Here is a 17,061-nt window from a genome sequence, read left to right on the forward strand (position 1 = left end):
GACAACTGTAGACACCAGAGATAGTGTGAGAAGAGGGTGGGAAAGAGCAGAGGGTCAGACATAGGGGTAAATATATATATTTAAATATATATATGATTAAGCCACTATGCAGTATATTCTAGATGGGAAATCACATTTTGCATGCTGTGACAATGCTCAGTGAATGAATGTAAATTAATCAATTTAAAATTAAAATAAAATTTAGGATTTACTTTTTTAAGAAGAAGCAGCCCTACATGTTCAAAGGCAGAATGAAAGGACGATTTTTCATTTAGACAGAGAAACTGGATTTACTGGTAAAGGAAGCAATTTAAATGACACCCGGAAATGCAGGTCCTCTCCGCAAGGAACTCACAAATCGAACACTCCCATCAGGATAAGTCCTTTTGTAAAACAGAAAGAATTACTAGAATTTGACAGAACTTGAGACATGCAAGAAAATAAAGATTCCTAAAAAGGTGAACCACTAACTTCCAAAAGAATTCAATGACTTGGAATATGTGATAATTATTTTCAGAAGAGTTTTGGTGTATTTACTTCAGAAAGCTAAATAAGGTTAATGCCTTAGGAATGATCATAATTACTTTTTTTTTCCTTCATGAAGGAAAGAAGAGATATCAGGTAAGACAAAGACAACATGTCTACACCTGCAAAAGAGAAATAGCCTGTTTAGCACAAAATATCCTTTCAGATGAAGAACCTGGTACAAGCTCCTTATGAGGTTTAGTGGAGCTAACTTATACTACAGCACAAAACATAGGTATTCAGAAACGAGAAGTTATTGATTATGATTATCTTAAGACATGAACTTCTAAGACATATAATCCTACCTCATACAGTCAATTCAAAGGCGTGGTCACCTAATTATTTGGAATTCGAGTCTTTATTAAAAGCCACTCTAAAAAGGCAGGCAAGAATTCACATGAAAAGATGTTCAGCATCATTAGTCATTAGGAAATGCAAATGCAAACCACAAGGGATACCACTTCACACCCACCAAGATGGTTATGATTTTACAAAATGTAATGATGAAGCGTTGATGAGAATGTAGAAAAAGCGGGACCCTTATATATTGCTGGTGAGAATGTAAAAGGGCACAGCCACTGGGGGAAACGGACGGGCAGTTCACCTGGAACTACCATGTGACACAACAACTGCATTCCTAGCTATAGAGTCAAGGGAAATGTAAATGATATATTAACTTTGGGAGACACAGTAGCATCATAGCAATGACATAGCACTGACATAGCACTCCTGTGGTATATGACAGCTTTTTTCACTTCATGCTGAAAGATTCAATCCTGCAAACAGTACATGTCGAGGCACGCCAAGATAAAAAGGGAGGAGGCTCCATCCCCTCTAGTAGAGGAAATGGGCTGGGCCTGAGACTGGCCGAGGGTGCAGTCCCTGGCATCACTTAGGGGACCATGTATAAACTACTGAACTGTCTGAGCTTCAGGTAAAGTGGAACAAATATATCTGAACTTGCAGAGTTACTGTAAGGATTACAAATAGTATATATATAAAAAAAAAAGAAAGAATACATGTAAATGCATTTCATGGTGCCTCACACCTATTAGGTAATTGACGGGGGTAGTTATTGCCGTCATTATCATCCTTATTTACCACCTCATGCAGTGTTCCAGGCGGTTTGCAGTAAAACCTCTGATATTTAAATGGCTGTTAGTGCTAACTTGTTAATAGCTAACTTAAAGCACTTTGCTAGTAAGGTCAAAATAATAGGTCCAATTCCTTTGCACCAGTGAGCTGTTGCATGGCTACAAATGCTTTGCACTAGCCCGCTACCTCATGGTGTATCTCAGTAGGCAGAAAGCAGGATAACAGAGCATTGGTGGACCACCGTAAGCCATCACTATAGAGAAAATGCACTCAAAGTGCATGCATTGCAGGAAGCATGGCAACATTAATTTCCTTTAGGAGAACCAGCCATCTTAGCCAATTGTAAGTAACAAAGAACATAAACCAGAAAGAGCTTCAAAGCTAACTGATAACTACTGAGCAGTGGTGGTGGCGGAGGAGGGGAGTGGAATAACTAAACCACTAATTAAAACTAACTAACTAAACCACTAACTAAAACTAACTGTAGTTAAATCTCAACATAGCAGTCCTTAAAATCCTTCTAAAGTGTAAACTCAAGTCATGTAAACCTTCAATCTAAAGCTATCTTCTCATTTCACACAGAGTGAAAGTCAAAGCCCTTCTAATGACCATATGGCTCCAATGAGCTGGTCCTGTCCTCTCTGCTCAACTCACGGTGTATTCCTCACGGCTTCTCATAGTACACCAGACAGGCTCAGGGCCTTCGCACTTGCTGTTCTCTTTGCTGGGAAAAGCTTTTCTATAGATGTTCCTATTGCCAATTGTCTCTCTAGCTCTCTGCTCAAATGTCACCCTAATAAGACCTTTTCTGGTTACGGTAGTCTAAAATATGGCATGGCCTCTCCCCATTCTCTTAAAAAAACTTTCCCTGCTTTGTTTTACTATCTGACAAACTTATATGTGAGAGGGTCTTCAAAACCTTCATGGAAAAAGCATAGTACAAAAAGAACTACGTATGGATTTTGAATTTTTTTGCACCAAAATAAACATAATTTCATCTTTCATCAACTTTTTTCCTCTTTCTTTCTTTAAGTTTATTTTATTTATGGTATAGAACCTAGGCATGCACATGAGAAAGAGGAAGACAAAGAGACAGACACTCTCAAGAAGGTCTGTTCACTCCACTATTCCTTCCCCCCAACCTTCCAGCGTGTCAGGATACCAGGCACCTGCATGTGACTGCTGTGTTTCAGGCCAACCAGGGATCTGAACCCACAGTCAACTCTGGAATCCACAGTAAACTCAGTGACTCTGGCATTGTATTTCAGTTTGCTACTGATTATGCCACCACAGGGGCCTTCACGAAGGTTCTGATGGCCTCTCATATACATTATTTCTTCTCGGTTGCCAAGTAGCATGGGATCCATGAAGACAGATTTTTGTCTTTTTTCTACTGCTGTATTCCTAGTGTCCAGAGAGTCTGGCTGAGAGAGTAGGTGCTCAGTAAATATTTGTGAGATGAATGCATATTTATACATTCTAAGTGTCTTTATGAACTAACTCCACAGAGCAAGTGAACATGTTTGCTAGCCCAGGAGTGCACTTAACAGCAAACTTACTCAGCTGGTGCTCCAGGAAGCCACTGCTCAGAGCCAGATGACCCATGGCAGTCCCTGAGAGAGATTTCCATGATCTCACACACGACTGATGGGTCTCGCTTTACAATATTCAGACCCAACAGTTTTTCCTTCCATGACTTATGGCATGGCATATAGTTTCTCTAAAAAAAAAATAATACTTTTTGACATTGGATTAATTCCTAAGCAGGTCTTTGAGAAAATCATGACTTTGTCTTGGGGAACCACATGAAAGTGTAATCCCCTTCCATTAGATATGCACTTAACTAGGTAGTCTGGTTTTTGGAATACATTCAGTCCAGGATCTTATTCCTAAGGTTTCTTAACATTATGAATTAGGTATTCAGTCAACAATCACAGAGCATCTACTCTCCATGTCCTCTTCAGTAGCACCTTAAAGAAGCTACTTGCAGAAAAGTTCCTAGGTGTTCGGTACTCTAAATATGTTAACCCTATCTTTGGATCCGCTTGCACAGAAGTCTAATATGTGGACCAATCTGCAAAGCCCCTCAGCAAATAGCTCCAATAATGTTTGCCTAAAGATTCTTATAAAAATCATTTGAAAGTAAAGCCAAACCTGAGAAACTTCTTAAGCATTCAATCAAAGTAGAAGCATTATTTCCTTTGAGGAATGGCTATGTTAACCTCTTTGGGATAAAAATCATATTACAGATCAAGTATCCCCTCTCTCTGCTCTCTCTCTCTGTCAGTAAACCTAGAGCAAAATCACCACCACACGCAATAGCACTAACTCTTTGAATGGCACACTCTATTCTTCACTCAACCCCAATTCCATCTTCTGATTTCATATTTTTCATTTATCATTTCAATGGAAATATTCTGTATCAGTGCCTCAAAATCATATGGAAGAGACAGAACATGAATAAACAAAGTAACTGTCACCATTAAGTCAACAGCAATGAATGAAGTCAACCTGTTTCTAACCAACCGCTTGTAAATGTGCTACAGCAGGAAACATCTAGGAGGCTGTCAAGAAGGATAATAGGATGCATCAACAAGAGAAATAATGAATGTCCTTAGAAATTTGCAAAAGGCTCATGGTTATATTCTTGAGTTGGTCTAAGTGCCAGCTAGGGGGACAAAGACTAAATGACTCTGAAGATTCCTTACATCTGTGACTCCAGAGCATTGTCACTCAGAAATACCAACTATTCTAATACAAAAGAAAATAACTGAAAGGTCCTCAAATAGGCCTTAAACTTAGCTCGGATTTGCTACCATTGTTCATGCTGATGAGATGGACTTCAGAAGTATTCCAGAGAGGCCTGTGCCCAGTTGGCTGTAGTAACAATTGCCTAGACAGGAGAGAATCCCAACCACTTCCTAAAGATTTCCAAACATAAATCAGTTGTTATTTTTAACTACCTAGCTTCTAAGTCTCCAGGGGTAACTTTATCTGATATGAATAATCATCCAGGGAGACTTCCTCTTCTTCAGAAGTCATCCCAACTAGCATTTTAGGCAACTCAAAAATAATGCATAATGCTTTCCATTCAATCACTTCAGCCTACCTTCATATTTATCATCTTGCTTGTCTTCACAATCTCTACTCCATGACAGCCCCCAGAGGACAGCATCTGATGTCAGAGGCAGACTATGATCCTGAAAGCCCACCTGATTTCCCCAGGGATAACACTAGAACTGTCTTACACTCATAGGCCCCAGGGTCTTTCCAGAATGTTACATGGCCATGCAAGCTGGTTTCTACTTTCACAGTTCAGCTAGATTATATAAAGGAACAACATATTCACTCTTACCCTTTCCTATATGCCTCCTGGTATTTTCTATTGTTGAGTTTCTGTTTACATTAGAAAGAAGTCCAAGACAAAATCTGTTCCTGTTATTGGAAGGGTCAGTGAATCCATCTATGAGCACACTTCGGGAGGAAGCCTGGAAGGTCTCCCCAACTCGGTTGTTCAGTTCATAGTAGGCCACTGAGCACCAGTGCTGGGGCTCCTCGTAACAAACTGGTCGAAAGTCTGAAAGAAAACAAACCAGACAGCACATCACTACTGTCACACCAGGGCTTCCTAGCTCAGGATTCTACCAGGAGACTCAGATTAATGCTTTTGACCAGAAAGCTGCTTGCATGACCACAGAGACTGCTTTGCAATCTTTTGAAACCTGTCCCCTTTAATGGAAGCAGTTTGGGGTTAGCTTATTTGGTTAGTGCACCTGTGGTGCGGAGCCCATGATCCTTGTTAATCTTCCATGTTTAGAGCACTTGTAAACATATTTATTAGTGATGAAAGAGCCAGGAAAAAGATGACATGAACACATCTATGTAAAAAATTGTCCGTAAAGACAATGCAGCTTAAAGGAGGCTGGAGATCACTTCTTGCTTATATATGGAAGATAGTATGTTATAATACCATTATGTGCCAAACTGAATCCCTGTGGCATAAAGTATCATTCTTTTACAAGCCAAAATGAAAAATAATAGTTTGGATATAACTTATTTATTTAAGAAAAAGGAAAAAAAAAACCTCCCACATAGAGGAGTTCACATTCCCCTTTGTGTACATATGGGATATCTAGTTATGGAGGGCTTACAAATAATTTAAAGAGATCTGGATATTTCATTAGGAAACCCATGAATGTTATGTTTTCACCTCAAATTTTTAAAGTTTGTGAATTAAGTTCAGAGTTCTTTCTTTCTCTGTCACACTCTTTTTTCTTCCTATTGATATTATCTTTCTTTTCCATGAATATCCTAATTCTTATATCTAGGGTGTGCATCTATATGTATTAAAATGTAAATTTATGAAACAGATAAATTAGGTTATTACTTAATCTACCAAAGGTCTTCACTTACAAAAGAATACTCTGAGAACTTTAAATAGAATCTCCCTGCTCAAAATGTAGCTGATAAAACAGTAGCCTCTGCATCACCTGAGAGCTGGTTAAGAATGTGGTTCTTGTTAAGCATGCAGAGCTTGTTAAGAATGTTACATAAAGATTAATATTGGGCAACACTTAATAACTGATTATAAGATGAAAATAAAATTTTATAAAAACTCTATTTAAATATATTTTTAAGAGTAATATGTTTCTTTAGCCAAATTAAAGACACTACTATTAACCTAAAAACACTAATAGAATCAGAGCTAACAGGTGGCATGGAGGTTAAGGTGCTGGATCCCATATGGCTGACTCTATGGCTCAAGTCCTCGCACTGGCAGCATGAAGAGCATGCCAGACACACGTGTGTGCATGCCTAAAATCTTGAGAGAAGAATGGAGGAGAAGGGAATGCACAGTGGTCATTTCTCCAGGTAGTGATTTCTCACTTTCCTTTTCTCTCTGTCTCTTCCTGGCTAATGCACGTGCACAATGGCAAAAATTGAAAAAAAAAAAATTAATGGAATTAAATCCCTAGCTTTTATAGCTACCAATTCCATATTAAAAATCAAGAACTACCAACTTCTAAATGCTGATTTAAAATTAAAAATTAACTTATTCTAGTAACCAGGATGGTAAAACATTCTATGGTACTGAGAAATGCCAAGCTTAAAATGCAAAGCCAGACTATTTGCCTTTTAAAACACATATGAAATAGACCAGCACATCTTTGCTTTGTCTTTTGATATGTTTGTTTGGGGGGGTAACAGGAAACACTCTTGGAAAATAACTACATTTAGTTGTTCATCTGCAATTTACCTCTGTTAGGTATTGATAGCACTAAATGACTATCAGTTGTGGCATCTACAGGTCGGCCATTCTGGGTCTCTGGGGCTTCTGTGGCATAAGGCGGGGGTGGTGTATCAACTAAAAGAAAGCAGTAGAACAAAGGAATCATCAAACTGATAAACTACAAAGACAGTTGGGTCCGACCTTTTTTGCCACTAAACTCCTGGGCTTGGGGGACAGTGGTACTGCTAAAGAGAGACCATACTGATCTAACAAGGCTCTTCTGAAGTGAGCCTGTGCGCATTCTTCAGAAATCAGGTGGACTGAGATTCTCCAGTCCAACTGGAAGGGTTGAATAGTTTTCCCTCTGACTTATGCATTACCATTGATCCAAGTGACCTCATGATAAGATTTTAAAACCTCACAATGGGGGGTGGGGAGGGGGGCAGCAGATGGCATGGTGGTTAAGGTGCTAGACTCCCACATGACCAACTGCGGTTCGAGTCCCCATCCCTGCAGCTTGAAAATCATGTCGGGAGTGTGTGTGTATGTGTGTGCATTCCCAAAATCCTGAGAGGTGGGTGCAGGGAGATGGGATTACAGCATGATCAACCCCCTGGGGAGATGATTTCCCACTTTCCCTCTCATTGTCTCTCTCTGGAGTACATAGGCCCTATGGCAAAACCTAAAAAGAATAAATAAATAAATAATTCTTCCAATAGTTCTCCTAGCATTTCTCAGTAGCAAAATAGCTCTGTGGCCTGCAAAACACAGAGAAAGCTAAGCCCTCTTTGGAGTGAACTTAAATTTTCAACTTTTATGTTGCCATGGATAGTGCAATGGCCACAGGGACGCTCTGTCCCTGAGATACTTCAAGATATAACCCCCCAAATACAGAATAGCTATGATTTTAACCTTGTACCCAACCAAAGAATGCTGAGAAGGGCCCTTATCCCTAAATGTAAGTTTTATGATCAGACAGTGATCAGGGCCAGATATGATACACATTCAGTAGATAACTTCTTACTAGAAAGTAATTCATGAAGTTTTTCCTCTGTCTTACGAGTTTTCTTAGGGTGGCCCTCAGAACAACTGGATCTTCTGGTATACATCTCTAGTATTCATTGAAAATGGGCTTGTTATTTTAGTGGTGGAATTCAATGGCCTCAAAGTTGGGTCAGCTTGCCTTTGTTGAGTTGTCCACACAAGTTGTCCTCACACTTAAGTACACACAAAAATCACCACTGGGGCTTGTTAGAAACTCATTTTCTTGGCCCACCCCTAGAAATTCTGATTAAACAGGTCAGTGGTTAGATGCAACCATACACATTTTAACAGGCCCCCATGGAAATTCTAAAGCAGGGATTCATAGACCAAAAGAGGAAATCATGGAGGCATTCCTTGTGAAAAATCACAAGGTAATTCCTTGTGAAAACGTGGACTACAACCCTGGTGACGAAGCTAGGAAGCAGGATGTCCCTTTGGCAGGTCCTGAAGTAAACTATTTAGAAAACTGAGGGATTGAATGCAGGATTACCACATGATGCAGCAGTATCATTCCTAGGCATGGACCCAAAGGTATTAAAGCAGGGACTCAAACAAATAATATGCATACTAAAGTTGATAGCAACATTAGTCACAATAGCCAAGAGGGGGAAACAACCCAAATAGCCAGCAACTGAAGAATGGGTTTAAAAATGTGGTGTATTAATACAATAGAATCTTGTTCAGTCACACACACAAAAATACTGATAGATGCTGCAAAATGGAATCAATATAAAAACCCTTTGCTAAATGAAATAAGCCAGACACAAAGGGTAAAAACTGAATGAATCCATTTACAAAAGGTACCTAGAACAGGCAAATTCACAGAGACTGAAAATAGATTAGAGGTTACCAGGGGATGGGGAAGGGAGGAAATGGAGAGCTACTGCTTCCTGGGTACAGAGTTTATGTTTGGAGCGATGGGAAAATTTTGAAAATAGATAGTGGCGATGACCGCACAATGTTGTGCATGTACTTAAGGCCACGACATTGTACTCATTCTTAAAATGGTTAAAATTACACGTTGTACGTCAGATATATTTTACCACAACTTAGAAAAAGTAATGTAATATAGTGAAAAGCCATTGAATTATATATTTAAAATGATGAATTATATGGCATGTGAATAAATAAGCCTTATTGCAAATGTAGGGACTGCATCAGTTCATCTAAATTCCTTTTACTCTTACTTATGTGTCAAGTTGAAATTTTGCTGATAATCCTTCAAAAATGAATGATTTTCTATGAAATGAAAAGGGCTATGACTCTGAGAAGCTAACCAGGTTCTTCATCGTCCTTCATGGGGGTGGAGGACAGAAAGGAAAGATCAAAGTGTCGCCAGGCAGAATACAGTCAGTGTGGGAAACCTTCGTAGCACAGATGTGTGTTGAGTAAATAGATACTTCACAACATAATTATCTTCCTGCCCTTTAACATAGCTCTGTCCATAGATGTCCACGGTTGACTTCTGTTGTACCTCTGGCTCTGTGAACTCAGCCACTTACAAGGCTTCACACATCTGCTTCCACACTATGTGAATGGCTCCCAAGGCGCATTCCAGCACCTCAGACTTCCAGCCCTTCCCGCCCCCCATCTCCGCTTTACTTCAAGTCTTTGTAATTACTTGCCCGCGCTGCTACAGCCTTGATCTCACTCCTGTTCTCAGTAGTCACTGACTCTCGAAGGTCAGAGACCATGACCTCCATCACCACTGTGCCTCTAGCACTGCCACAAGGTTGGAACGAGCTTACTACGTCAAGAAAATTGATTCCTCTAGTCCTCACCTATAGTCCCATGCTCCAAATGCCTGTGAGGTAATTTATTTACTCAATAAGCAACTAATGAGCAACCACTGCATTTCAGAGTTGGAAAAGAGAATGTTCATAGTTTAATGGGGAAATAGACATATAAGGAATTGCTAATATATACTGTTGTATGATAAATGTAATAGATGTACACGTAACTTGCTGAGAAGGCAAAAACGAGAATAACCTGAAAGGGAAGAGGCAACTCCTTTATCATTCCATTTATAAGTTCTTAGAGGACAGGGGCAATTTTTGTTAATCTTTTTTTTGAGAGGCTTTCTGGTGTGTGCGCTCACCAGAAAGACAGAGAGAGACAGAAAGTGAGAAATCACCCCCCGGGGAGTATGGCCACGCTGCAATCCCTTCTCCTCCATTCTCTTCTCAGGATGTTGGGCACACAAGCACATGGGCCCGGCATGAGTTTAAGCCACCGGGTCTGGGACTTGAACCTTGGTTAACTATATGGGAGTCAAGCAACACAGCCATTACGCCAACTGCTGGTCCCAGTTTTTGTTAATTTTTTCATTCCCCTTTAAGCAACCTAAGGTGATGTCTGCATCACTTAATAAATACCCATTAAATACATTAATATGTAAATAATAGAATGGGGCAGATTGCAACATCTGGCACCAAACATCTCTTACAGGCATGTGTCACTTCATAGTGGGATACGTTCTGAGAAATGCATCATCAGATGATGTCATCAATGTATGAACATCTCAGAGTGTACTTACTCAGACCTAGGATAAAGGCACACCTAGGAGAGCCTAGATGCTTTTTCTAAGACTGCTGTCACTAACACAGCTCATTATTGACCAAAACGTTATTATGTGCACGTGACTGCTTACATGCATTTGCAAATCTGTAGGCTTCACACATTGTTGATCTCACATCCTGGAGGAGCATATAAACCTCTTCTTTGTTATCTCGACTTAAGCCCACTTATGCAGCAGCACGTGCAGTTATGGTAACATACTAGGAGTTTTGCTTTCCCTTTCACATGCTTTTTTCAATTCAGTGAACAGTTACTGAAGAACTCTACATATATTCAAGTTGCTCTCCTGGCTTCACAGAGCCAAGGGAGAATGCGCTGGCTAGAGCTGGGCTTCCCTGTCTGTGCCACTGACATTACATATACATCTTTGCAGGTAGGGACACCCTTTGTTTATTAAAGAGGCAACCAAAGAAAAGGCCTAGCATTGATTCTCCATGTTCTTGTCCTTTGGCCAAGTCTTCATGCTGGAATTATTTTAGTCTTATTTCTATTGCTTTGGGAAAAAAAAGAAAAAAAAAAAAAACCAAAGGACCAGCAGTTGGCATAATGGCTATGTTGCTGGACATCCATGTAGCCAACTGCAGTTCGAGTCCTGGACCTGGTGGCTTAAACTCACGCCGGGCACGTGTGCATGTGTGCCCAAGATCCCAAGAGGAGAATGGAGGAGAAGGGGTTGCAGCGTGGCCATCCTCCCAATGGGTGATTTCTCGCTTTCTGTCTCTCGGTCTCTCTCTGTCTTTCTGGAGAGCACACACACCCTATAGCAAAAACCTTTCAAAAAAAAAACCCTTGGCAAACCACAGGGTAGTTTTTGAGAACTTCCTGAGGAATGGAACTAGAAAAAAGAGTAAGAACATGTTGTAGCTCCAGGATAACTGTTCCAAAATAGGTCTACTTCTGACCCTCTTAGGTGGGTGGAGTCCAACAGCCTATAGAAGATTGCTTTGTAAACTGTAAAGTACATAGGAAGGGGCTTCAAAAGGCTTGTGCAAAAATAAAATTAAATGTGAGTTTGTTTTAGTACAAAAATATTAGAAACCCATGCAACTTTTTTTTTTAACTAATATGCATTTTCCATGAACTTTTCAAGCCCCCTCACATGACTGTTAGTTATAATGATTAGGATGATGATTGTCCCACCATAAAAGACTGAGTTGGGTCCTATTTTCTCCTATTTTCCCATATCCCACAGCTCTTACTGACCTGAATGTTGATACGGACTCTCCGGCTCAGAAGGACTTCCTGGGGAGTGAGGGTAGCTGGCCATGCATGGGGACTGTGAGAACATGTGGCTAGGAGAGGGAGGGAGTGCAGAACACGGAGGCTGCTGGAACGAGTCTGGGTAGGTGGCGTTGTGCGGCATGAGTGGTTCACTGTGCAGGGAGGCACTGCGGAACTTGGCCAGGAGGCTGAGCTGTGGGTTATACTCGCTGTGTCTTGGCACTAGCACAGGAGGAAGCACTACGATAAGAAGAGAATAGAGTTAGAACTGAATACTGCCCATCAGTACAGAATAGAGTCGGCCCTTGCTGGTTTTCTCGGCTGTCATTTTGATAATAAAACTCTTTTCCTTTAGGAACTACCTCTTCACTATTCTTTATGCTCATCATGAAACTGTCCATTAAAGCCCCATCTCCACTGAAGAAGTGGGCATGTAAGTCAGACTACACCAAGTCTTTCTCCTTGTACCCAGAGTCTTAAGCAGACTGTCACAATTAATGAAAATGTCTATTATAGGAGGATTTTTGCCAGGTCAGCACTCTAAAGAGACTGCCTATTCATTCCTATCACAGAAATGATGGGATGGCTCAAATATCAGGGGTCCAAAAGTTCATGGAAAATGAGTATTATGAACAGACTATACAAGGATTTCAATTTTTTAGTTGTTTATTTTTATTCATGATAGAGACCACAAATGTACACATGAAAAAGAGAACAAGCAGCACCTCCAACAGGGTCCACTCATGTCACAATCCTTCTTCCTTGACCCTCTAGTACATCAGGATCTTATGCATACACCCAGGCATCCAGTGTGTTTCAAGCAGACACAGGGTTCCAAACCTGTGGCCATCCACGTAGATTCCAGCACTGGAGTTCGGTTTGCTATACTGACTGCACCATCAGGCTGGGCCTCAAAACTTTTTTACACTAAAATTAACTTATACTTACCATTTTTCCATAAATGTTGTAAACCTCCCTAGTCCTTAGCTTATGGAGATCTAATGGTCTACGTCTCCATTTAATTCTGCCACCAAAAGTTTTTTCTTTTAAAGGCTAAATTGGTTTATATTGTTTTCAATGAAACCCTGAGTAAAGCCCAGAATATGTTTCCTTTATGGAGCATACTGAATTATTTAGATGATCCTCCTCAAATTTCAGGTTCAGCTGTACTGCTAAAATAAAACATTCTCTAGGTCCTTACTGGAAAGACTGCAAGGTAAACAATGAAAAATCATTAAATAAAATAAAACTGGTAAGTAATAATGAAAGTACAGAGCAAAATAATAAGTGTAAAGCAAATAACAAGATAAATAGCAATAAGAAAGCCTATGAATTTTATTTTCATATGCTTCCTCTAGGTTCCATTCTTTAAAAAGAACACAAATGTCCCTAATCCTGATCCTATTCAAAATTTAGGAATAGATTCAAATTCTCCAGGAAACGTCATCCCGGCACCTACATCTTTCATTGATTTCTAAAATGTGACGGTGTTTGTCATAAAGGAGGTCTCCATACAAATGCCACTGGTGATCAACCTAAATTCCAGAGAAGCTGATTAAATAGAGGGGAAGAGATCAAAGAAATAACAGAAGAAAACTTCTCAGAGCTAAAAAGGACCTATGTCATCAGACAGAAAAAAGTCCTGGCATGTGCAGAGCCCAATTAATGAGAAAAGATCCAAACTAATATTATGATATAATTGTCCCATCTAGGTAAAAAAAACAAAGGCAGTGAATGCTTGTAAAGAAAACTGATGGTTTCATCCTATTATTCAACACTTCCACTCAAAGTATAGCTACCCTTAATTATGAAATTCTATTTCCACATCTCAACCTAGTCTACAAATGTGATTTCGTGAGCTCAGACACTTGTTTCTATGTAAAGTCACCTTTTTCATCTTTCCATGTAAGTGTTACACAGGGGCGAACAGCAGTGGGTGCGTGGGGGTGCAAAGAAGTGCTAAAAACCCTCGTCTCTTTTTCAAAAATCATGTGGTTTTAATAGAGTGTGGATATTTTATGTAAAGGAGAAATTACACTTCTGAAATGGCCTCTTGATGCAAACAGTAAAATCATCATGTACTTCAAAAAATTTTTTGCATGGCTTCTACTAAACTCATGCCAGACAAAGCATGATCTGAGACACTTACTGACCTCTGGGTCCTAATCCACAAAGAGATAATCATTAAAATTGAGAGCCAAGTGTTCAGATTTTAAATTACTATTACTTTTAATAGTAATTTTATCACTGTTGAAATAATTTTTTAAACTAGGTTTATATTTCCTAAGTCTTTCAATTTTCATTTGTCTAGTAATTTATTTTTATTGTAAAAACATTGATTTGAAGGATTGGAAATTTAAAAAACAAACACTGGTCTCCCACTGTATATCAGTTGAGAAGCACTGAAATAGATTATTTAAGTGGATGTGTGAATGAAAGAAATGGGAATGCAGCTTTCGATGTACCTAAAATGGACTGTCAAAACATGAGAGATTTCAAAGGCAAACCTTGAGCTTTATGGTAATCAGGAACACAACAAACTTAACAAATTCATTATTCTCAAAATATTTATTTCGAACATGGCTAGACAGCTAGATATAAAATTCAATTTTTCTATTAAAAAAAAGCAAATTAGGAGTAAAACAAAAGCCATTTTTTAAAAACATTACCTTGAATTAATATTTACTAATCTTTCATTCTTGAAATTCAAATCTAAAGTCATGACATGAAATCTATCAACCATATGTAAAATATTCACACTACCATTCCTAAAGGCACATTATACGCTATGAAAAGTAAAATAATTCTTTAAGAATTCAGTTTTTGAGTATTCAAAAGGAAAGCCAGACACATTTTACAAGACACTTCTTAAAATTGTACTCAGGAAGAAAAATGATTTCTTAATGATTGTTTTTCCAACTGGGTATATCAAAATATACCCAATGGTGCTTACTACAACTCGAATCTTTGATATGCAAAAAGGAATCAAGTCATTTTTGTCATGAACTTAGACAATACTGACTTTTTCTTTTAAGTATGCAAAGAGAATAAAAAGAGAAGCAGGAAAGGAAAGAATACAAAGACCTCCATGATTTAAGGAAAACATCAGATTTGCCAAGGGTGTGTGACCTTCTATAACACCTTGTCACACAGGGATTCAGTGGATGGCTGAAGTGGCTGTGAGAAGCATCCACACACAGGCAGATGACTTCTTTGACAACTAGTTTACAACATGATGGCAAATCTGGAGACCTGAAAGGTTGCCCAACTAAGACTGACGTGGGTTGGCCATGTATCAGTTACCCAAGACTGCTTTCAGGTTAGCTGACCCCTGGGGCCTGCCTACCTAGACAGGATTGTCTCCTAATTGGACATGGGCAATTTCCCTCCGCGAATGTGTCAGCCCTTTGGTTTCCTGGAATGAGGCAGATGGCCAATCAAAGAGAGAAATAACTCCCGTAAAAAAGTATTCCGCCCTGGAATGTCATTCAATCCAAAGAGAATCACAGTAAAACATGGTTACAGCTAGTATGAAGAAACAAAGATAAACACCAGACTTCTCCAGAAAGGATGAGAAGCACAAAGAGAAGTTTGTGGGAAAATGGAATTCCAGTACAAGTTTATTTTGAGGCAAAAACATTTTGAAATTCATGTAGAGCTTTTTCATCATATGCATTGTCTGTGAACTTTTTGAGAACTTGTATATGCGCATGCACACATATGAAGAGTTTTAGAACAGCACCTTCCTAGATTTTTAAACAATTGCCAATCTTCCTATGACCCCTGCTATTTTCAATACTCAAATGATTTCCAGCAGTTCTCTCTTGGCTGTTTTCAGACAGGAGATACCTTCTACTTACTCGAGCTTGGGAGAAGCGGCAGCCAGAACACCATCTTTGTTTGGTTCAATCAGTACAACTCAGTTTGTTTCATGGGGGGAAGGGAGGTGCAGGGAGGAGGATGTGTACTTTTGCTCATTTCAAGCTGATCATTTCAAGGACATTTTCAAACCTTTCAGGTCCCCCAAACTGGGAAAAGATTATGACGAGACATAATCTTTTACCTATTACCAAAATAAAGCTCATTTTCCTTAATCACATAAGCTTATATGTGTATTACAATAAAAATAGCCTCTGGCCAAACCAGGTGGTTAGTGGCACAGCAGTAATGCAGCTGGACCCACGTGGGCAGGTCCTGGGCCCTGTCCCAGGGCCTTCCTGAGCATGCCAGGCTTATGAGCCTGGGATCTGGGCCAGTTGAGACTGGAAGTGAACTACAGCATAAAGATTCTGTTGGGGTGCCTCTCTCTCTTGCTCTCTGGAAGAAAGAAATACACTTAAAATACACACACACACACACACACACACATGTATCTTCTTTCTAGATTATTCTGATTAAAATATTTTGGATTCGTTTCTCTAAATTGAGCCTCCCTCTCTTCATTATTTTTCTTCTGGTAGATCCTCCATCACTCTCCATCAACAGAACAGCTAAACTTAACTCTGAAAATAACCATGCCATCATGAAGAAAACCCACCTGGAGTCTCCACCCGGCGGTAGTGGTAAGGGTTAATGCACACCTCTTTCTGCTTGGAGCCAAATGGGAACTCACAGCATTCCAATGGCTTCAACTCGTGGTGAGACTGGAGATCCGGCCAACGCCACACTCGGCAATAAATAACATGGGGCAAACCCTTGCGGTGAGACACCTGCAGCCGCCCATCCAGAGACCGTGGAATCGTGACACATTTGCTGGGCTGGCCAGGACAGCTGAGGGCCCTCTCCAGTTCATCCATAGCTCCTTTTTTCTTCTTTAATTTCTTCACTAGAGAGTCCACTGCCTTCTCTGCCCACTTTTCCTCTTCATCTCCTTGCTTCCAGCCTAGCAGTCTCTTCACTGCGGGGCTGGTGAAGGAGAAGAGGGAGCTGATGGGGGTGCTGGAGTGCATATGAGGTGGGCCGCAGGCGTCTAGTGCACACAAAAACAGACTCGGCCCTCACGGCCTGCAGGGCCTGGGTGAAGTCAGCAGCAAGTAACTCTCCAGGGATGTCATAGGTACAAACTTTCCTTTTCTTCTGGAAGCAATGGTGACCACTTCAAATTGGGAAGTGTATTGACCTTCTCCCAAGGCCCTGAATGGGCTGACCAGCTCTGAGAAACAAGACAAGACTAGAATGAGCTTCAATAGGGTAATTTTCAGGAAAGGTAAAGATTGGATGGAGGGGGAAGAAATATCTTTTTTTTTTTTTTTGAGAGATTTTTGCTATAGGGCACGTGCACTCGCCAGAAAGACAGAGACAGAGAGACAGAAAGCGAGAAATCACCCCCCAGGGGAGACAGCCATGCTGCAATCCCTTTTCCTCCATTC

At 40.0% G+C, this 17,061-nt stretch overlaps 1 protein-coding gene across 2 annotated transcripts in view; it reads right to left on the reverse strand.

Moving 5' to 3' along the window:
* Positions 1 to 16,840, reverse strand: part of SMAD9 (SMAD family member 9) — a 36,400-nt gene extending 19,560 nt beyond the window's left edge. The window contains exons 1-4 of one of the 2 annotated variants that reach the window (XM_027774085.1): positions 16,230 to 16,840; positions 11,675 to 11,932; positions 6,878 to 6,985; positions 4,976 to 5,197 (exon numbers count right to left, since the gene is read on the reverse strand). In XM_027774085.1, coding sequence (XP_027629886.1) covers positions 4,976 to 5,197; positions 6,878 to 6,985; positions 11,675 to 11,932; positions 16,230 to 16,641 — 1,000 coding nt within the window. In that variant the 5' untranslated portion in view covers positions 16,642 to 16,840. The remainder of the gene's footprint in view (positions 1 to 4,975; positions 5,198 to 6,877; positions 6,986 to 11,674; positions 11,933 to 16,229) is intronic. The other variant, XM_027774086.1, reaches the window with a different exon arrangement.
* Between the last annotated feature and the right edge of the window lie 221 nt (positions 16,841 to 17,061).

Source organism: Tupaia chinensis, unplaced genomic scaffold (assembly GCF_000334495.1).
Source record: "Tupaia chinensis unplaced genomic scaffold, TupChi_1.0 Scaffold000402_1, whole genome shotgun sequence".
Classification (NCBI taxonomy): Eukaryota; Metazoa; Chordata; class Mammalia; order Scandentia; family Tupaiidae; genus Tupaia; species Tupaia belangeri.